Source organism: Squalius cephalus, assembly GCF_949319135.1.
Source record: "Squalius cephalus genome assembly, chromosome: 22".
NCBI classification, from domain to species: Eukaryota; Metazoa; Chordata; class Actinopteri; order Cypriniformes; family Leuciscidae; genus Squalius; species Squalius cephalus.
In genome coordinates, this window is record NC_137143.1 from 30,769,800 (window position 1) to 30,792,336 (window position 22,537).

The 22,537-nt window shown below is 36.8% G+C and overlaps 1 protein-coding gene across 5 annotated transcripts in view; it reads right to left on the reverse strand.

Moving 5' to 3' along the window:
• The window catches only part of slmapa (sarcolemma associated protein a), a 62,613-nt gene that overhangs the window by 12,006 nt on the left and 28,070 nt on the right, over positions 1 to 22,537 (reverse strand). For 2 of the 5 annotated variants that reach the window (XM_079857796.1, XM_079857797.1), the window contains exons 4-16: positions 17,768 to 17,804; positions 13,971 to 14,033; positions 12,749 to 12,844; positions 12,546 to 12,617; positions 12,331 to 12,471; positions 11,154 to 11,291; positions 10,904 to 11,072; positions 10,685 to 10,735; positions 9,080 to 9,142; positions 7,392 to 7,451; positions 7,115 to 7,189; positions 5,422 to 5,502; positions 4,993 to 5,052 (exon numbers count right to left, since the gene is read on the reverse strand). In XM_079857796.1, the coding sequence (XP_079713922.1) occupies positions 4,993 to 5,052; positions 5,422 to 5,502; positions 7,115 to 7,189; positions 7,392 to 7,451; positions 9,080 to 9,142; positions 10,685 to 10,735; positions 10,904 to 11,072; positions 11,154 to 11,291; positions 12,331 to 12,471; positions 12,546 to 12,617; positions 12,749 to 12,844; positions 13,971 to 14,033; positions 17,768 to 17,804 (1,106 nt within the window). The remainder of the gene's footprint in view (positions 1 to 4,992; positions 5,053 to 5,421; positions 5,503 to 7,114; positions 7,190 to 7,391; positions 7,452 to 9,079; positions 9,143 to 10,684; positions 10,736 to 10,903; positions 11,073 to 11,153; positions 11,292 to 12,330; positions 12,472 to 12,545; positions 12,618 to 12,748; positions 12,845 to 13,970; positions 14,034 to 17,767; positions 17,805 to 22,537) is intronic. The other 3 variants (XM_079857798.1, XM_079857799.1, XM_079857800.1) reach the window with 2 other exon arrangements.

A 22,537-nucleotide genomic window follows, 5' to 3' on the forward strand; every position in this document is an offset into this window, starting at 1 on the left:
AAAAATTCAGCACACAAATGTATTAAAAAAATACTATATTTACTATATAATACTATATTTTAACCAGTAAGGATACAGTCGTGAATTTCACTGATCATTTAAATACTATAATAAAAATGATATCAAATCATATTTTAAATATAATGCAGCAATTTTAATACCACTTAATTTAATAAATATACATTGTCAAATCAATGACGAAATATCTAGGAAAACACCTGAACATTTTTTTTTATAGTTTTTGTACCATTCATTCAGGCGGCATTTTCTGAAGCAGCTGTGAAACTGTGTATTCTGAAAAGTGCTATACATATAAACTTAAATTGAATTATTATTGCTACTATTATCTGTAGTTTTACCCACATCTAGCGACAGTTATCTATTTTTTAATTCCTTAACACAAACCTTGTGTTGCTCCTGCTACACTGGGTCTCTGAGAGTTAGGGGTCTTTTGCACAGAAACAAAAAAACAAAAAATTTGTTTCTAATAAACTGATCTTTTCAGTCTCAAACTGCAAACATATCAAATAACATTTCCGTGCTAAAAAACACTTCTCTCATCGGCTTTCCTAAAAGCTTAAAGCCTTGAGCGTGAGACGAAACAATCACGACGGTTCAAAACTCTGTCCAAACATTAGGAGCCACAAATTATTCTGTTCGACCCCATGAGCAAAAACATCAAGCACTAAAACTTGTTTACTGCAAACCAGAATCAAGATGCTTGTTTAGAATCAGTTCATTACGTGAAGCACGAAGCATTTCTGTGTGCTCAGTCCATCAGTGAATGACTCGAGTGCAAATGCACAACATGCCCGGCTCGGCTTGCATCAAACAGGACAACAGAGCATCTAAAAAGCATCGGTCTCAGACTATAAACAACTTAAAGCCTGATTATGAAACAGCGCTCTAATGGAAGATCTACAAATGAGCCACTGAGATGACCAGCACCAGGCCAAGCAAAAGAGACATTAGACACTCTCCGGAGTTCTCTCATAAGACTTCATGCTGAGCAAACGTACATTTGTCTCTCTGAGGAGCATCCAGTTGGTCTCTAATGTGGTCTTGTAACAACAGGCTTTTGGGAAACCTCCTCTGACCATCAACTGATGAACGTCCCCCCTCTCAGAACACTCTACAGATGTCGGTGAAGTCATGTGCTAATTTAAGGGCTGGTAATCCGTCATGATGTCAGACGGAGGGTGTTTACTGCGAGCGAGGGAGTTGCTTTCAGGCAAAATGATGTAACGAACTTGTCGTTTCTGAAGTTTTGCCATTCATTTAATGAGAGGGGGCCTAAAGTGGTGTGTAATCTCACTCTGCTCCTCCTCCGGTGATTTCATCAAGAGCGTCTCAAAAGAATTTTATGGCTGAGATTGAATATCACAACCATATAAGGTTACATATGTTCAGATAACTCTTCATTAACGCATTTGAATAACTCGTGCCAGACACAAGAGTGTACATGCAACCTTGGAGCAAATGAGAGCATTTCATAGCTATTCAACAGCGCCCCCTAGAGCCTTATTTAACAAAAAATTGTTGGACAAATCAAATCAGAAAGCAAAATCAAATGCAAGTGACTAATCCAAAACAGAGCAGAATTCTGACTGATAATAAACTGAACAATTATTATGTTGGCTTAAGATGTCGATTAAAGATATTTGCCTCAGACACGTGGCATCTGTGTAGTGGTTCTCAATCAGGAGGCCATGGTTCACTAGTGGGTCATAAAATGGCTTAAAAGTATTTAATATACGACAAAACATAAGCAAACACAGCTAAGAATCAAGATGATAACCGACATATTTCTTATATTTGAGAATATTAAAACGATTTTTAGACCTTTTTAGAAAAGTCAGAGAAATTAATAAAATCTGTAAAATTCATGTACATTTCTATAATGAATAACTTTTTTTTTATTGTGTCAAGCCTTGAAATATTTTATTGAGTAGAAATTGCTGAGAAATTGCTATTTGTGAGTTTAAAAAGTTAAAAAAACGTATCCTATAAGTCATTTAAATTCATTATTGAACCATGAACATTCAGTTATTAAATGTTATGAAATGACAGGATTTCATTATTTTGAATTTAATATACTTTATTATTACTTTTAATTTCTTATTACTTTAAATTTCATCATTTGTTTACACTATTTTAAGGTGACAGTTACATTGTACTTAAAGACGTATGGACTAATATTATTTAACTACATCTATTTACCATGCATAATTTACTATTACCAAGTACATGTATTAATGTTATTATTAAGTACATGTATTAACGTGTAACTATGTCACCTTAAAATAAAGTTTTACACATTATTTTAATATTTTGTCTCTCCTAGTTTCTTTAGATAAATTTTTTTTTTTTTGAAAAAAAACAAGCGGTTTTGTCATTACAGCAGTATCACGAGAAATGTCTTATTATACATCGAATATGATTTTGGACAATGGAGTCAAAAAGGTTGAGAACTACTGATTTAATGGGAGATAAATAGTTAACTTCCCTTGGTTCTATTACAAAATTAATACACTTCATGCTAAATAATTTTTGCATATTAGTACATTAACATATGACAGGCCTACATTTACACATCAATGCATATCGAGTATTCGTCAACTTGATCTAAAGTACAGGTCACAGGTCTGAGGTCCACTTATGAAGCTAGTGTTTTGTTTTGTTCTTTGCACCAAACAGCTAGCATGACTTTCCTACAACACTTACATCATTAGTCCTACTGCTGTTTAGGAATAAAACAATCTATCCAGATTTTTTCTTTAATATCTTCAGCGGGAAACAGCTGACTCTAATGATCCTCAGAGGTGGCAGCACACGTCACTCTCGTCTTGGCCGCCTCTGAGTCTGCCTGGCACGCACTACGCTTCATCAAGACTGCCCACAAACAATGAAGTGCTGAAACAAGCACTTCCTCCCTGATCCATTTAACAAGAGCCTGTGCTCCTTATCTGACGTCCCGTTAAAGGACATGAGCTCACTGCGATCACGAGAGCCCAGTTAGACTGAATTAAACCAAACGCAATGCAAGTCTGAACAACATTTTTGTTCAATGACAACTTGCCTAATTGGTACACAGTATATAAAATTGGTTTGAGAATATGAGTTACGAACAGATTAATTAGAACAAAGAATAAGGGAAAATGTTAAAATAATGGTGTCATTCTGAATAGACCAAACCAACAGTTCCAAAAATTATCTACTGAGTCATATCTCTTATTTAGGTATCAGTAGGGTAGATAGACCCTGTTCACCAGCAAACCCAGCCAGGTCACGTGACACTAGAGCCAAGCTAAAGCTACACAGAGACAATAAGTCTACAAACAGAAATGGAAACAGGGTTTTTAGGTTCCCCAGCAGGAGCTTAACAACTTTTAAACACCTTTACAGGTGTCATATTCTACTTTGGTAACATTTTATCAACCTTAAAGTTCATTTAGTGTTATTCAGGGTGTGTTTTGCACCAAAAACACTCATAGTTAAATATAATTTTCCAAGCAATCTGACCATTAAAATTAAACCAGCTGTTTGTACTACTGTACTTTTAAAACTTCTATACATAAACAACCTCTGATAAGTTCATATAGTATGATTTCTGAACGTCCTGTTTTTGTAGAATTTAGTTTCGATAAAAGGTCATTTTGGAATGCAAATGGAATTATGCATTATGAATGTTATGCAGTATGCCTATACGGCACATCTTCAGATAAACCTTCATGGAAATGGGCGTGTGGGAGTCAAAATGTTTGCATGCCCTGCCGTCTGGTGTGACTCAGCAGGGCGAGAGCAGACATCTTCAACCTGTGTGGGTGAGTCACAATTGAGCTGATGACATCTGAGATGAACTGCATCCCCTCGCCACCCTGACAACTACTAGTGCCACTTCAGCTACTGTCGTGTCCATTTCATCACCATTCATTCATTTGCTTGTTAAATATTCTCTAGATTAAACCTGCAAGTATGCAAATACTGGTGGATTCTTAATATTGCTATGCAGTTGCTAGAATGTTCTGAGCATTTTTTAGGATGTTGCATTCACCCTCAGATATGACTTGTCAAGTCTTTTTTTAGTCCATGCTTTCTTCAAATACAACAGTCTCAGTAAGAACCGCTAAAATCCGATTTACTTGTTTTTCTAAATGTGCAAGTTTCAAACTTTCAGAGTAATTTAAAGGGATTCTCCACCCCGAAATGAAAATTGTCATCATTTACTCATCCTCATTCGGTTTCAAACTTGTATGACTTTCTTTGTTCTGTGTAACACAAAAGATATTTTAAAGAAAGTTGATAACAGAGTTTTTTTTACCTCCATTGCATAAAAAAAAAAACTTCTTTAAACGTTCCACACAAGAAAGTAAGTCATACCATCTTGGAACAACATGAAGGTTAGTAAATGACAGAATTAACATTTTTGGGTGGAGTATCCCTTTAAATTACTTTCAAAGTTTGAAAATGTAACACTAAACACATTTAGAACTCTGTGAAGTCTAAAAAGAGACACATTGTATCAGTCCAAACCAACCCTAATCCTATCAGCAGCCATTTTCTTTGACTGACAGACGTCTGAACAGCAGCTGTACGTGACATTGTGAAAGCACTCAGTGTCTAATTGGGCTGTAATTGGTTTACATTCCACACTGTCCTCCACTGGAACATAAAGTGGGACGAGGGGAAGATCTAAGGGAGGGAGATAAACCAGGATGACGCAGAGACACCTGTATGGTAAGCCCACTACTAACACCTTGTGGGTCCCACCGCTGTCCCCTCCAGCAGATGGAGACCATATATAGTCACATTGGGGAATAACACACCCTGTTAATCTGCACAGTTGTGCCGCATGCCAGTCCACTGACCTCTAATGAGTGCAGATAAAGAGGGTGACTAACACTCCAGTTCAGCCAAACCACACAAACACACCCAGATCAGCACTGGCATTTCAGACGGGGAAGCTCAACTCAAAAAGAATGGAGGGATTACCTTTCAAAAGAGAAACCCTGTTCTGGGGATCGTTCAGTTCTTGCTCATCCATCTGTCCGTCTGGAATGAGGGAACGAGCAAAAGAGAGGAAACATGAATAAAAACATTAAAGAAAGAAAGAAAGAAAGAAAGAAAGAAAGAAAGAATGAGAGAAAGCATGAATAAAAACATTAAAGAATGAAACAGAATAAATAAATAAATAAATTAGGATAAAAGAGAATAAATTAAAGGAAAAAAGTAAGAACATGTATAAAAAAGAACAAAAGATTGTTTGAAAAAAAAAAAGTATAATTAAAATATATATATATAAAAAATTAAATGGCAATTTAAAAAAAAAAAAAAAATGAAAAAAGTGCGATGTAAAAATAAAAAGCTGTAGAAACCAAAACAGCAATTCATACATTAAACATACGTCCATGTTTTACATACCTGACGTGTCGTCACTGCTTTTCTCTTTGCTGGGGCTCAGAGTATCTGACATGTCGCACTCTTTAGCGTCTATTTGGTTTTCTATGGAGGCAGAGCGGAAGAGACCACTTAGAGGAGAGGGGGGACACAACTCAAAACAACATCAAAGCAACAATAATGACAGCGATCGCAACCTTGCTAGGCTCTCGGCTTCAAGTTCTTAGTCTGAACAGGAGTGCGTTTGTAGGATGTTAATATATAAGACTCGATTTCTCTGGATCTACAATAGCAGGCAGTGAATGAGCCCCCTGTAGTTCATCCTCTCTGGCTGGTGGTAGTTAATGCCCACACATGGTCATTTGAGTGACCTGGGCTTCAAAACGGACATACAGTCACATGCTAAACTAGTTGGTGTGCTGCAGTAGTCTCCATGTGGACTAAAATGAGTTATAAATGGGGTTTGAACAGGGGGAGGTGACGGCAGTCTTTAAAAAAGCTTCTGGCAACATGTTCATACCACATCTGATAATGCATCATCTGATATAAATTGAATTGCGCTTCAAATTTTCAGTACTTTTTTCAATAGAACTTGGAAGGTAAATGCTGTCCGGTGACTTTCATCAGTCTCAGACATCAGGTCAAACATTACACAAACATTTAATCAATATATAACCTCAAAAATTCCTGCGGTTACATCACATGATAGATCTTTTAAACTCGATATAGCGAATGGTGACTCAATGGGACTGACGGGAGAAAAACCAAATTATATCGTCATGGGTAATTGATGACCAGTGAATTATGGTCTAATCCGTGTGGCCGTAATCTTAGTTTCTAATCCGAAGGGAGTGAGGGGTCAAGGCATCTGGGAATGGCTGGATTCTGGGTCAAGGTCTAAATGCCACCTCATCATCTGCATCTCTCATCACAAGGAGGCAGCTTTAATGAGGTCATATCCTGGACCAGAGCGAAACTACTCATTTTCTTCTGCATTGATTAAGGGGATAATAGGCGGAATGGATTTAAACATTTTTAATAACAAAACAAAACAAAAAAAGTTATACAAAAAAGTTCACAAAAAAACTTTTTTTACCCATTATTATTATTATTTGCCAGAATGAATGTAAACATTAAACAAAAAACTTTTAAACTATTTTTATAATATTAGGTCAAACTGGTTTTAACATTTTAAACTGTAAAAGAAAAGGCCTTTTTTTACCTATTATTATTATTATTATTAGGCAGAAAGGATTTAAACATTTTAAATTGCAAATGAAAAATAGTTTTTGTTTTCTTACCTATTATAATTATTATTACATTATTATGCGGAGTGTATTTAAACATTTTAAAATGAAAAAGTTGCAACAGATATTTTTTCAACTATTATTATTATTTACAACAATAATAATAGCAATAACAATAATAATAGTTGATATCTATAGCTAAATCATAACTGATGATGGTGATGATGCAGTAATGACCCTGACCTGGTCATGCTCTTTGACTAAGCTAAAAATAACTGTAATGTTCATTCCTGCCACCCAGAGCATGTGGTTGTTTAATTTGGTTTTAAATGGAGGATGGGGGGGGGGGGGGGGTGACTTTGTGCTTTCATTGCAATCAGATTGCATTATAATGTAACGTGACAGTTCTCTCAAAACTAGCTTAATATAGAAAGAAACAGACTTGAAGTGACACAGAAATGTGACGATACCTTTAAGCCTGTCTGGACTGGCCAAGCTGTTGTCCACTGTCGTCTGGTTATTCTGAAGATGCGCATCAATAACCTCTGTGGAATACAACAAGAAAACAAATGGACAGGTCACTTCTCAAGTTGTATTATCTGACAGGATTACTAGCACACAACCTGCAAGAATTACATCCCAGAAGTTCACCTCAAATGAATGAACACCCCAAAATATGTAGTGCGAAAATGCCCTTTACAAATCAATCAATTAAAGAACACACACACACACAATCCGCACGCTTACCGTCAAAGTTGGACAGCTTGTTAATGGACGAGTCCACAGCTTCCTTCAGCTGCCTCACCGCTGGTTAGAAAGGAGAAATGTCATGTTAGTATAAATATCTTTAAGGTCAATAAATCAAGCCTGATGCAACTATTTAATATTTAGCATTAAACATCAAATCTCAGTTATTAAAGGACACTGACGCAGCCCAACTAAATACATTATCAGCAGCAAAAAAAAAAAAACTCATTTGTAGTATTCTCCATACATACAGAACAAAGCGAAAATGACACATGAAAAGCGTCAGTGGAAGCTCATAGACCTCAGAACGCATGCTGGTGAGTGGGAAAATCCCCGGGAATAGAGAAAATCCAGGTCAGCTGGTGGTGAAGGGAGAACAGACGGCATGCAGAGTGTTTTCGTTTCGTAGGGTTTGGAGAAGGTATTTACTTGTGCACAGAGAGACTATATGAATCTCATAGACAGATTATAGTTAGCTATAAACAGACAGATTCAAGATTGCACAACAGACAGTGCCAATACTAAATTCTGAATGCACTCGAGGTCACACCGTTCTGCAATATAGTGTAATTTTTCATATATAGTATGGCCTCTCAAACAGTATTGCTTAATATACATAAAACAGCAACTTAGCTCAAGGAAGATCAAGAAAATAGAACTAACTTGAGATGAAATACAAATCAAAGCATACACCCATTTTTTAACTATTAAAATGTTTTGGATTAATCAAGAAAATAAGGAGGCATTTCACAAGATTTGGAACGAGGAGCTTGAAAACTACAGTCAACACCAAAACACTTTTTTAAGCTTCCAAATTAAAAAAAAATCACTTGATATAGATTGCTTACTTCTTCCCATATATATATATATATATATATATATATATATATATATATGGGAAGTAATATATATATATATATATATATATATATATATATATATATATATATATATATATATATATATATATATATATATATATATATATATATATATATATATATATATAAAAACAGGAAAAAAGTTCCATTATTTTTCAACATGTCAACCACTTTAAAGTCAATTCAACCTTACAATTGGACTCCACTATGCTAGAAAATAACCAATAATATTTTTGTAAAATACTTGGATTTGTTATTTAAAATGGCATTCATTATTTTATTAAAATAAAAGTATGTTGTGAATATGCATCTTTAAAAAAAAAAAAAAGTCATCTAAATAAGTCTGCTGATCCTAATGCACAAATAACTATAATGGTTCTCGGTTTAAAATGACTTGTGGTTCAGTGAGGGAGCTCAATAACGATTCTGAATAATTTTTTCTGAGTGAGTCTGATTCAAACTCAAATAATCTTAATTACTTAATAAAAAATCACTTTACAACAGTCATTTGTTCACATCGCATTTTCTTGTTGGGTGTTCAGGAATCATAAATGTAATTTACAAACATTACCTTGCAAAATATTAGATAAATCGCATATGGACACAGGCAAATGTTCCCTACTATCGCCAAAAGAGACTTTAAATTGGTCGCAAATGAAAAAATAACATTAGTTGCAGTCTGAGACCCTCTTAGAGTTCATGTCCCTGAGTAAAACAACAATAACTGCGTCCTGCTTTGATGCTCATTAATAAGATTATTTATTAGTATGGCTTTGGAAGACTTTGGAAAGAATGCGGTGTACTCACATTGACACTCAATGTACTGTTGGATTAAAGTGCAGTCTCCTCCACTCTTTAAAAGAAAGTGGTCTACCAAAGAAAGAAAAACCCTCCATTAAATGAACAGCAAATGGAGTAACACATCGAGGGGCATCAGATGATCATAAAACATAAGCCAGATCTACAGGATACAATACGAGACGGAACCAAACAGAGATGCAGAGGGCGGGACAAGGACACAGACGGGAGACTGCAGCTATTCGTGGACCTGCGCCTCACTGCCCTGAAGAGACTGACTGACACCTGTCATTCACCTGTCACCACTAGGACAAACAGTGTGACAACGAGGTCTGACACTGATAATCAAGGATGATGTTTTTAGAGATGATTCCACCTCTTATAAGTATCAGTAACACTGAATTTGGCTGGGAATCTCCTAAATAAAATATTCAAAATAAAAACTCGGTTTGGTAATCTGTCTAATGTTATTAATTTATCTTATGACTATAAAAATAATAATAATTCAAACGATATATGGATATATCATCACATTGTTTCAGCCAAATTGTGCAAACAAGCACAGAAAACATGTAACTATTTATAATTATAATAATAAAAATTGCATTTTAAATTGCAATCACAATTTTTTTTAATCAGAAAAATAGCAATTAGATTTTCCCCCTCTGGCTGCACTATAAAAGCTTAAGGCAAGATACAGCTAAGACCTGACATGCACATCACTCATGGTTTAACAACCACACATTTTGATGCCAAACGACACCATCTTTGAAGTTTTCCAGTCAATTTCGGGATTTAACATGCTCATGTTCCCAACAAGAGTCTTATTGAAGAACGGAAAAACTTGCTACACTATCCTAATCATTTCTGAAGTCAGTGCGCTTCATGGAAATGAATGATAAAAGGAAAGTTCAATGAGAGGAACGTCTCTGCCAAGAGGTTTGTGTTATGTGGTACACCACATCAAGGTGAATAGCAGTTTCGTTTCTGAGATGCTGCCTCTTATACCTCTTCCAGAGAACATAGTACTAGAAATGTGTTCGGGAATATACATTTGTGATTATTGGGCTCTGTTTCAAACCCTAGTGGCCTTGCTGTGTACTGACTACATAGATGGTGTCCAATCTTCCGGCAGACTTTAGTGCTGACCCTAATTAAAATTACATTAATAATATCATCAATTAGCAGAATTAAAATGGGTCCTAACCATTCAGAACTTTATCATCAATCAAAGAAATCTAGTACAAAATACAAATGACTAAACAGGCCAACCAGCTCACACTAACTAGAAGAGTACTTCCCTCCTATACGGATTCATTAAACAAGTACACAGGAAGAACTTAGTGACAAACGGCCAAATGAGAGGGGAAAAGTTAAGTAAGACTCCTAAGACCGTACACACAGGTGTCGACATGAACACACATGCTCAGTGGAAAAGATCAAGGCCTTCGAGACAGAAAAGGTCATAATGAAAGCAAAGCCGGACAGACAGAAAGAAAAAGGGACAGAACAAAAATAAAAAATAGGCAACCAAAGGCGAGCTCCCATGCTGAATTAGTCAGAGGCGATGCAAGGTTAGCAGCACACTAGCAGACGCATGCGTCTCCAACTCACCTAAGCTGTTGTTTTCCTTTATGCTTTTCTCCTGCAGCTGTTCTAACCGGACTGGAAAACGACAACGAGAAGATTTTGACCAAAAAGAAAAACAAGAGCTCTATACCGACAGATGCTCCTCCTCAACCGGTTGCATCTCTTTAGTTACCGTGTTATAGATGTAGATGTTCTCAACCAAGAGCCCAGTACTGAAATGCTGCATGATTGTGTGTATTTTACCTTGCAGGGCCGTTAGTCTCTCGTTTGTGAAGTCGTTGTCCGCCTGCAGAGCTTCGATTCGAGCCTGAAGCGACTGTTCCTTCTCCTCCATCTCTTCAATCCTCAGCTGTAGCTCTTTCTTCTCATTCAGGCCTTTCTGAGTGAGCTCCTCATGTTTGCCCTCTGCCAGCTAAACACAAAAGTTTTGAAATTTAACAGGTTTAGCAATTTAACAGGTTTAATGTGCGACAGTGGGTGTTGATGGACATGCCTTGATCTTTTCTGAGAGATCCTTGATTTCATTGACTGCTCCGTTGTATTTGTTGGCGAGTTCTCTGAGCTCTTCCTGTGTGTGTTCGTTCATCTCTCTCAGGTGCGTGCACTCGTCTTCTGTGTTACTCAAGCTCCTCTGCAATACAAAAAAAACACAGCTGATATAAACTTTATTTCGATAATCCACTTTAGACACACTTTGCAACTACATGTCAACCAACTCTTTTTAGAGTATTAGTAGACTGTAATGCCTGGTTCAGATTACACGATTTTAGCACGATTTTGGCACGATCCGTTTGACGTAGGGTGTTGTGGGGATTCGTAAACGACAACGGGCGTTGGGACGCAAGATTCGATCGTTTCATCTCGTATAGTGTGTCATAGTGGGCGACAACGGACGCCACGTCTGCGATGCTTCACGACATCACCATAAAAATACTAGCATGTTTAATTTTTTTTCCGGTCCTCCACGACGGGTTCCGTCAAGAGTGAGTGAACGAGTGAGTGAGTGAGTGTGTGTGTGTGTGTGTGTGTGTGTGAGTGTGTGTGTGTGTGTGTGTGTGTGAGTGTGTGTGTGTGTGTGTGCGAGTGAGTGAGCGAGCGACAGTGAGTGTGTGCGTTTGTGTGAGTGAGTGAGCGAGAGTGTGTGTGTGCGAGTGAGTGAGTGAGTGCGAGTGAGTGAGTGTGAGTGAGTGAGTGAGTGAGTGAGTGAGTGAGTGAGTGAGTGAGTGAGTGAGTGAGTGAGTGAGTGAGTGAGTGAGTGAGTGAGTGAGTGTGTGCGAGTGAGTGAGTGCGTTTGTGTGAGTGAGTGAGCGAGAGTGTGTGTGTGTGTGAGTGAGAAATATGTGTGCGAGTGAACGTGTGTAGTCTGACAAGTTTCTTGTCCACGACACAAGTGTGACAAGAAATAAAGTGCTAAAGTGCTTATGTAACCTATGCTAATAGTAACTATAGTACTTAAATGGAAGAATTGTTTGTGATTTTTAAGTATCACTTTATTTCAATGGTCCACTTTAGACATTCTACTAACTAAAAGTTACTTTGCAACTACATTACAGTTAAAGAACTTTACATTAATTGGCAATTTAACAATTTTTAAACATCCAATCCAGTATTAAGGACAAAATGGCTCTTTCATTTTTGCATAATCAATATAAAATGGGTTTTTTTTTTACCTCCACCTCGGACAGTTTCCTGACCACCTCGATTTTCTCCTGAAGGACCCGCCTCAGGGACTCTTTGGCTGTCGTCTCGTAATTGTTTTTGTCCTCTGTTAAGGCTACAAGCTCCTTTCGGATACCGTCTTCTGTTTGATTCTGAGGAGACAGCATGCAGTGATGTATTTCTGTGAGCACATATTTCAAATACTCAAAGCAGACACGGGCCTTACTTTTGAATATGCTTGCAACTGATTCCCCATCACCTCCAATCTAGAAAGTAACCGGTCTTCATCGATTAAAGCCTGTAAAGACCAATAAACAGACCTTGTTATCATATCATAAGTGTTACATATTCTGAGTGCAACTAAACATACCTAAAACAGCCACCTGTATTGAATAATTAATAATCCTTTAATTGTGATGTGTGCTGTACCTGCCAGCTGCTCTCTGATGCCTCCTGTGTGCTGGCCAGCAGCCTCTGCAGAGTGGCCAGCTTCTGCTCCAGCATCTGCTCTCTGTGTAAGGCCTCCTGAAGGACACAAGCAGAACATCAACATTATCTGATCACTAAATATATATATACTTGGAGCTGGTAACCCAATGCACAGGAAAATGGTGACACCACAATAAAAATATGCATGATTCTGAAGCTGAACATACAGAACGAAAATAGACGAATATGCACTCTGTCACTGTGACTACATATATTTAAAATAATGTAGGCCACTTTTTACTGGTAACACAAGACATTTGGCATTATCAGGAGCCACAAATATTCCCCTATTGCACTATTATACATTATATTCAGCATTATATATAGTAGTTTAATGTAGTACTGACACTAAAACTCTGAAAACTTGATTTTTTTGAAAATTCGTAAATTTTAAAATATATATTTTTTAATATTTTGGGTGAACTAAACAATACATATTGTCACTATCCACGATACATATTGTTGCATTTCTGTATTGCGATATACTGTGACACGATATATACACCCCTTATTTATATATATATATATATATATATATATATATATATATATATATATATATATATATATATATATATATATATATATATATATATATATACATACATATATATATACATATATTACTGTTCAAAAGTTTGTGGGCAATTTATTAAAAATAAATGAAGACTTTCATTCAGCACGGACACATTCAATTACCTTAGTAACACACTTTTACATTGTTACAAAAAATTCCTTTGACCTTTCTATTAATCAAAGATCATTTCTATGAATCAACAAAATGTTTTGAACATCAGTGATAATCAGAAATGTATCTTGAGCATCATATTAGAATGTTTTCTGAAGGAGGAGAAGATGGGAGTAATGATGCTGAAAATTCAGCTTTACGTCACAGGAATAAATTCTATTTTTAAATATATTAAAATAGAAAACAGCTATCATAAATAGTAATATTGTGAAATATTTACAATTTTCAATCAAATGCAACATGCATTATAAATATAATAAATATATACTATTAAATAAATATATATTTAATTTACTGTATTAATATATCACATTTCAAGGCCAGTACATGAAATGGACAAACATCTCATCTTTTCTCATCATTTTGATAGTTAATGGCTGCAGATGGCCTGTAGAGGTCAGTGTTGCTCCATACCTGCAGGTACTGGGAGAGCTGAAACAGTTCCTGAGAATACATATTGGGTGTATTTGCGGACACCTGCATGACAGAAGAAGAAGAAAAAATTTGATAAACTGTGTGCAGATTTTTTTTTTTCCTCACAACCTTAGGTCTGTGTACTTCAATGAAACACTTATCTATTGAGCATCTTTTCACATGTTGTCCTTGATGCATCTAAATCAATGCAATCAAAAGCAGTTTTCAGTCTCACCAAAAGAAACATCTTCTGAAAAGGTGAAATAACCTTGAATGAACCCAGTCTAGCTGAATAGGGGCCTTGTTCCTTATATTGCAACCACAATGTTCCAAATAGTGAAAATGTGACTCAAGATTTGCTACATTTATTGAATCCACATGATGAGACACTCCCAGAGCAGAGAGCAAGTCAGAAAGAGTATTTTTATATTGACAGCGTCAGATATAGAAGCGCTATATGCATCTGGGAATGGATGTGACATTGACAGGTCTGCATTCATGGGGTTTAAGGGGGACGCCAGTCCATCTACACCATCTTCAGTACAACAGATGGAGGCTCAGAGTGATGATGCAATGATTTACACATGCATGGTTTTGTCATCACAGATGCAGATGATGCCATCATTCTGCAAGCCCCATCAGTACACTGATATCATTAGCTAATTGTTTTTTCTAATCCATCTGGCCGAGTTACAACTCCTGACTGAATCCGAAACACTCCCTAAAACATTCATTATTAGTTCACTTTAAGGTTTCGACATTTAAAAACTGCTATAGCGGAGTCAGAACTCAGAAGAGAACCATCGGACTCCTTGAGTAAGAGGTTGTGAGGGAAATTTGCTCAAAAAAGTATGCATACACAATTGTTCAAAAGTTTGGGATCAGATTTTTTGTTGTTTGACTGAAATTAATTATTTTATTCAGCAAGGACACATCAAATTGATCAAAAGTGACAAAACATTCAGAATGTTACAAAAGATTAAATGCTGTTCTTTTGAATGTGCCATTCGTCAAAGGATCCTGAAACACAAAAATATTAAGCAGCACAACTATTTTTAACATTGATAATAATAAATGTTTCTTGTTCAAATCATCATATTAGAGTGTTTTCTGAAGCATCATGTGACACTGAAGACTGGAGTAATAATGCTGAAAATTCACAGGAATAAATTAGCCTACATTTTACAATACATTCAAATAGAAAAAGTTATTTTAAAATAATAGTATTTCACAATGATTACTCTATTTTTATTTTTGATTAAATAAATGCAGCCTTGGTGATGGGGTGTCGAAATTAATCGTTTCTACGATGCATCGCGATGCAGACGAGGACGATTCGGTATCGGTTCAGTAATAGACCATAACCGATTATAACGTACTGATGCTATTCTGACGTCATTTGTCGTGGTAGCATACAATGGCAGAGGGAGGCGAGACGCGAGTGCGAGTAATTAAAAATGCTCCAACTACTTTAAAGGGATGGTTCAGAGTAATTTCAACCTAGGGTCCTTTGCACCATGACCTCGAGCCAAACACCCCCCAGAAGCCTTTTTCCCCTTGGTTGAACATTATTAAAGTTAGAGCTTATTTAGAGATATCAGCCAGATGGCTCAGTGCAGGCGCTAATGGATCCTATGATGTATCTGGTAAATTACCCCACTAATAATGCCCAGAATGGTACCAAACTTCTACAGTAGTACAAATAAGTTCTGTACTCATAAAACAAGGCATTGGAAAGTTTGTAAGTACATCAGGAGTTTATTTAAATAACACTTGCCTGATGGCTAATGCTACCGCTAACCCGGACGTTGAGGTCACTTCAGGGGTTTGGGAAAACCCCGTAAAAGTCCTGGCAGAAAGCGATGCATAAGGATGTAGTGTAACGACGCCCAGTTCCAGGAATGCACTAATATTTTGTTGGTAGTTGTCAACACAACAAAAAAATTGGATGTACCAAAATAAAAAATAAAAAACGTTGTTACACTACATCCTTATGCATCGCTTAAAAGCCTGTAAAAGTCCTGGCAAAAAGCGATGCATAAGGATGTAGTGTAACAACGGTTTTTTTAAAAGTTTTTTTGGTACATCCAAATTTTTTGTTGTGTTGACAACTTAGTGTTAACTAATAATTGTTGCAAACTGGTACTACCAACAATATATTAGTGCATTCCTGGAACTGGGCGTCGTTACACTACATCCTTATGCATCGCTTTCTGCCAGGACTTTTACGGACTTTTCCCAAATCACGGAAGTGACCTCGACGTCCGGGTTAGCGGTAGCATTAGCCGTCAGGCAAGTGTTATTTAAATAAACTCCTGATGTACTTACAAACTTTCCAATGCCTCGTTTTATGAGTACAGAACTTGTGTACTACTGTAGAAGTTTGGTCCCATTCTGGGCATTATTAGTGGGGTAATTTACCAGATACAGCCTTGGATCCATTAGCGCCTGCACTAAGCCATCCGGCTGATATCTCTAAATAAGCTCTAACTTTAATAATGTTCGACTAAAGGGAAAAAAAGCTTCTGGGGGGTGTTTGACTCGAGGTCATGGTGCAGAGGACCCTAGGTTGAAATTACTCCGAACCTTCCCTTTAAAAGCCTACATCTGGGCACATCTTGGCTTTTATGAACAACCTGGTAAGCACGACCTGGCGAAGACACACGCTGTGTGTAAATCATGTCACGCACACATAAAATATGCAGGGGGTAATATCACTAACTTGAGAAGCCACGTCAGCCGCTGTCACCCCGAGCTGTTAACGCCTGGCAGAGCTGCGGTCTCATGTCGTGGATGAATGGCAGCGATCACTTTTAGTATTTACTTTTGTGTGTTCTCAATGCTCCTGTTGTCTTCTGTGCCCAGACTTGAGTTTTGTTTGATACAATCAAGAAGCGTGTTTTCTTTGAGCAGGTAAAATTAAAGGTTCAGTTCATATATCTGACTGCTTGCATTCATTGACAAAATTGTATTTTTGTCAATGAAGTAAAATTGAAGATAAATTGAAGTAAAATTTGAAGTAAAATTGAAAATTGAGAACATCGTGATATCGAATAAAACTGAATCGATGACATGATAATCGTAATCGAGCCGAACCGTGAGACCAGTGTAGGTTCACACCCCTATTTGTTGAGCAGATGAGAATTCTTTCATAAACATTTTTAAAAATCTCACCGACCCCAAACTTTTGAAAGGTATAGTTACTACTTCACTAAATTACAGTTGTGAACTGGGATGTAGTTTGAGTCTAGGATCTCATCAACATGCTGTCAGTAATAGCATTTGATTCTAGATGCAACAAAGAGAGAAGAGAATGACTTTATTAGATTTCTGTTTAAAGACTAATGCGATTAAGCATGAGTATATATTTAAAACTTGCAAAGAAAGACACCTCTGTGCGCGACTGGGAACGATCCGCCACACAACTAAAATGTTCCCTGTTAAAGCTCCACAGAGGCATCCCACACGGAGGATAACTGCATTATCTAACTTCATCTGGACCACCTCCAGGATTGTTCACAAATACACCACATGGAAACCTCAGATAGCGGCACATAATGCTTGCTGATGTTAATTCAAGGCTTTAGCAACAGCAAGGACATGGAAATCAATGGCATTCATAACAAGCTGCTTTGAGGACAACACAGCAAAAGCTGCATGCTGTTTGATATCCAAAAGACACAATTATACGAACATAATGAACTGGAAATCATTCATTCATGATCAAGTTTAATCTGGAGAAAAACAGCCTTACATCCTGCACATATAACGAAAGAAGGCGAGTCACGAGCGCTTACCTTATCAATAGCCAGTGGCAGTGGAGCTGGAACAACACTGGAAGAGAAAGAGATTGTTACTGGTTTATGGAGAGATCGGGGCGGATCTACTGACACTTTGCATGAGGAAAGTTAGGTGCAAATATTTGCTAGCAGACTCACTCAACCGATTTAACTTTGCTTTGCACTGTTAATCTTTTACAGTACAGCCCTTTTACAACTTGAAAATATTAGCACACCACATGAGAGATACAAGTTGTGTTTCATTTACCTTTTTTTTGTTTTTGACTTGGTTTTAAGCTTTTAACTATAACTCACCCTGGCTCCCAGCCTTTGTAACATTATATAAGGTAATATCCAGAACTGTGATATCGCCAATAAAAGGAACAAGTCGACAACTCATTAAGACTACTAAATCACAGACTTTTTTAATGTTAAAACATCAGATATCATCTAAATGATTCCAGCTATGTCACGCCACATCAGCCATCCAGTTGGCAAAGCTGAACTTACACCCAGTTTCCCGTGCTTGCATGACATAAATAGGCTGTGGGTTCAAAAGGTCAGCAGTGATACCTGTGGACTTTCTGCTCTAAAGAGCAAACGGGCAGAATCAGAATATGAAATTATCTCAGTCACTGAGACTTTGCAAAATGAGTCTAACTGAATGAAGTCAGGAGAAATGGAGTCTAGAGAACCACATGACAATCCATGAACCCTGATCCGATCTATAAACCCTGAGGAACTACAGGAAAGTATGACAAAACAATGACAAAGATTTCCCAAAACATCAATCCAGGCTATTTATATGATGCAAATCTTAAAGATGACAAAATAAACGTTTAACATGCATATGTAATTGGATATAATATTGTGTGTACACATTTTTGTCCAATAAAATGCTCTTTAAAAATTAAAGTTTTCCAAGCATGTAATTTCTCCTAATATTGCCAGGTTTGGCATGATTATGGGAATAAAGTGGGAAAAGATGAGTCCTTTTGGAGGAACAAGCCCTTCAACAACTTCCTGCTGGAACAGGAAATACGTCAACAGAGGAAAGCAGATTGCACTCATGAATACAGTACAAGTCATTTAAAAACATTCAGCATATGTTCCAAGGCCTTGTTCAAACACACATTATTGTTTTTTAGTACATTAATTATTAAATGACCAGCTTTAAACCTGTAATCCAGGTGGGTGAACTATAAAACATGTAGAGAGAGAAGAGCAGAGACAGTTCAGGCCTCAACACACCCAAATAAAAATGTCCTGCTAGATGTGATTCACATTTCAAGCATTTTTTTCCCATATGAACTGCGTCATTCCTTCAAAAGCCTGCCGATCCCTCTTTTTTGGAAAAGTCTTGTTACCTGAAGTGTTGAAGTGTAAGAAAAGCAGACTTTATAGTGAGATGTCCATCAGCTGAGCAGATGTCTGGCAGTCCAAATGTCTGTGGTGTTAATATTTATCTTCCAGACGCTTTGCAGAAGAACATGCTGTCATGCTCTCTTTAGCAGCTTGATAACATGGCTGGATCCTCGTCGCTTGTGTAAAATCAAAACAGCGCATTTGTGTCCGCTCCACACAGTTCAACACCATCCACGCCTCTCCCACAGGCAGCGGTTCAAAGTTCAAGAGCCTGTCATGTGATAATTCCAGACTCTTCTGAAATAAAACACTCCAAAGTCCCTCAGAGCTCCACACCGATCTGAAGAGCCTTCAATTTTCATGCGCAGTGAAACTCAGGCGGGACAATAGTAGCAGAACCTGATCCGCTGGCCGTCTGCCCCTATGGCATCTGCTCAGCAACTCATGTAAAGAAACAAAGCCGACGGGTTGGAGAGCATTCCAGGAGACATGGGGGAAGATCGCACTTGTGGGATGTTCATAACTAAATAGAGTTATGCAACGGTGATCCACAAACATCCTTATAGCAGTGGAGCATCACGTTACACAAGCAAAGGTTATGTTTGGAACAGCATACAACACCATATAGTGTATACTGTGAACAATATGCAAAATTTCTAGGGATTCACCAATGAGAAAATTTTGCATGATGACTGATAAGTCTGAATCCAAATTTTTATATTATTTTTGAGAGCCTGATTACAAAAAACAAAAGTCTCACCATTAAAAGCCTGAGCACTTCAACATAAATCAAACATATACAGTAGTGTAGCCTAGTTTTATCAAGTTTTAAAATTATTTAAAGAATCAAAATGCATGTGCCATGGATAAATAAATTGGAATTATCAAGGACAAAAATGAAATTATTTTAATTAAACCATAATGTTGATGAAAATGATATGAGAAAAATAAAAGTGCAAGTTATAATCAATAATGCATCACTGTTTTTGAAAGAGAAACATCAAAAATTAATATTACGGTTTCAAATAACAGCACTGCCGAAGCTGAAGAGCTGAATGAACACCGGGAAACTGAAGTTAGCGGGTTAATTAACTCAACAAAACACATCCTATATGAGATTAATCAGATATGTATACATCATAAACATAATAAATAACACAAATTAACTTGAACTAAATTACGTGCTGTGGTCAGAATGTGTAATCTATACCAATATGGTGGCCGATATCATGCTTTCAGAACATTTTCTGTATTCTACTTTTTGTCTTTAGTATAAAATTTAGTGAAAATGCAAAAATAACCATAATTTATATTATATCTAGAAGCCATGTGCTACATTTAACTTGCATAAAATTGATGCACTTGCATAATACTCAAGTGGTGACAATGTAGCATGTGTATTTCATTTATATATACACATTATATACACATATTTTGTGCGTGTATATATATACACATACACACTTCCAGATATCCAGAACCGAAGCTAGACACTTGCTATAAAAATAATTCAAAATGCCAAGGCAAAATGAGCTATTTCTGATTCTTGAACTGAAGTTTATAACATTCATAATAGCAACATCTCCCACTAAAGCAGTGTGCAGCTTCAGGCACAGTGTCTTGTGAGTGTGTGTTTATGTAATCCAGAGATGAGTCACAGTAACGCTCCTGTTCCAAGCCTGTAGCCACACACACGCCATTGTTTGAGATTTGTTTCTCAATATGGCAGTCATAGGCTCACTGATAATTCATGAAGACTTGCCGATATCAACAGAGCCACGGAAAACACTCTGAATTTGATTGAGAAGTATTTTGTTTTTATCCTCCAGGACTAGGGATTAAAACAAGTGTCATTTTTCAATTATTGGCATTGGCAAGGGCAGACTGACATGCAAAATTTCCAACTACAATTTGCTCTTTACATTCCATTTAGAAAAAGATATTAGAAACTAGGGTAACACTATTTTACAGTATCCTTGTTACATATGTTACATGTAACAGTTAATTATGCATAATTACTAGGCATGTGCCGGTATCACATTTTCATGCTGCGATTAATTGAGTGAGCTTTTATCACGGTATACGGTATTATCACGGTATTTTTAATTGCACATGAGAAACAGATAATTGGGCGGGGATGTAAAAAAAAAAAAAAAAAATTGCATCACAAGGTGTAATTGTGATCATCAAAACATTTGGTAACTAAACTGAATTTTATTAAGTTTAGTGACAACATGTTACAATGATTACATGGTACAATGACTGGTAGGCTACTGTTTGTATTGCTTAACACAAATTCAATACTTGGGATTTGATTTAAATCTTGATTCAATATTGACTAATTTTGGATAAATATTAGGAAGGCTACAGTAGATAGCCCACATGTTATTTTTTTCTCATGAAAAAAAAAATCTCATAATGCTATGTAACCATATAGAGCCCTATCAGCTGGTATTATTAAAGGATACAAAAAACGAATTAAATCAAATATAATGTGGTTTTCATTATAATAACAATTATGTAATGACACAAGTAAAAATATAATAAATATGTAAAAAAGTGCAGTGCACATATTCAGCAAAATACTCCTCTTTATCTATTTGTTTTAGTCATCTAACATGCTGCTGGTCATTAAATGGTTTAAATGTAACATTCTATGACACAATTGTTCTCCTGTTTCATATCAAAAGTAACCTGCTCTGTCTTGTTTTACGGTCTTCGTGTCCTCTTTGCTCCGCGATTTTTCTCTGCGTGAGAAAACGGATGTGTGGCGTGAGCGTGTGAAGAGTCTCGCGCTGAATGCGTCAAGTTGGCAGCTCTGCTTTTAGAAGCGGGATGGATCCGGATAGATCGGAGGCGGCCATAGACTGTAGGCGGCGGCGTTCCTCCCATGCTGCTTCTCCATGTGAGGACTGTTTACATTAGACTAGAAGTGCGCACCGGCCGCATGCTTATACAAGTGGCGACTGTTTACATCAGAGTGCGCACGTGTTTCGCGCAGCATACGCAGTGTTTGTTTAAGCGGTTGATGGAAAATAAGCTATAATGCGCGTTCTAAAAATCTAAATTCGGATCTATTATTTTTCACGGTATTTTGAAGTGCCCGCGATAACAATATCGTGCATATTCATTACCGCGATTTATCGCATTACCGAATACCGGCACATGTCTAATAATTACATGCAACTAACCCTCAATCAAACCCTAATTCTACCCTAACTCTATAGTAAGTACATGCACTTAATTAATATTACTCAGTACTTAAATATAATTACACTGTAACAATGACACCGTAAAGTGTAACCGAAACTAGTAATCCAGATGCGTAGCACCACATATCTAGCTCATGATGAAATTGAAATGTAATTGAAATAAATAAATATTACACATTTAGTGTCCATCAGCTATTGATCAACCAAATCA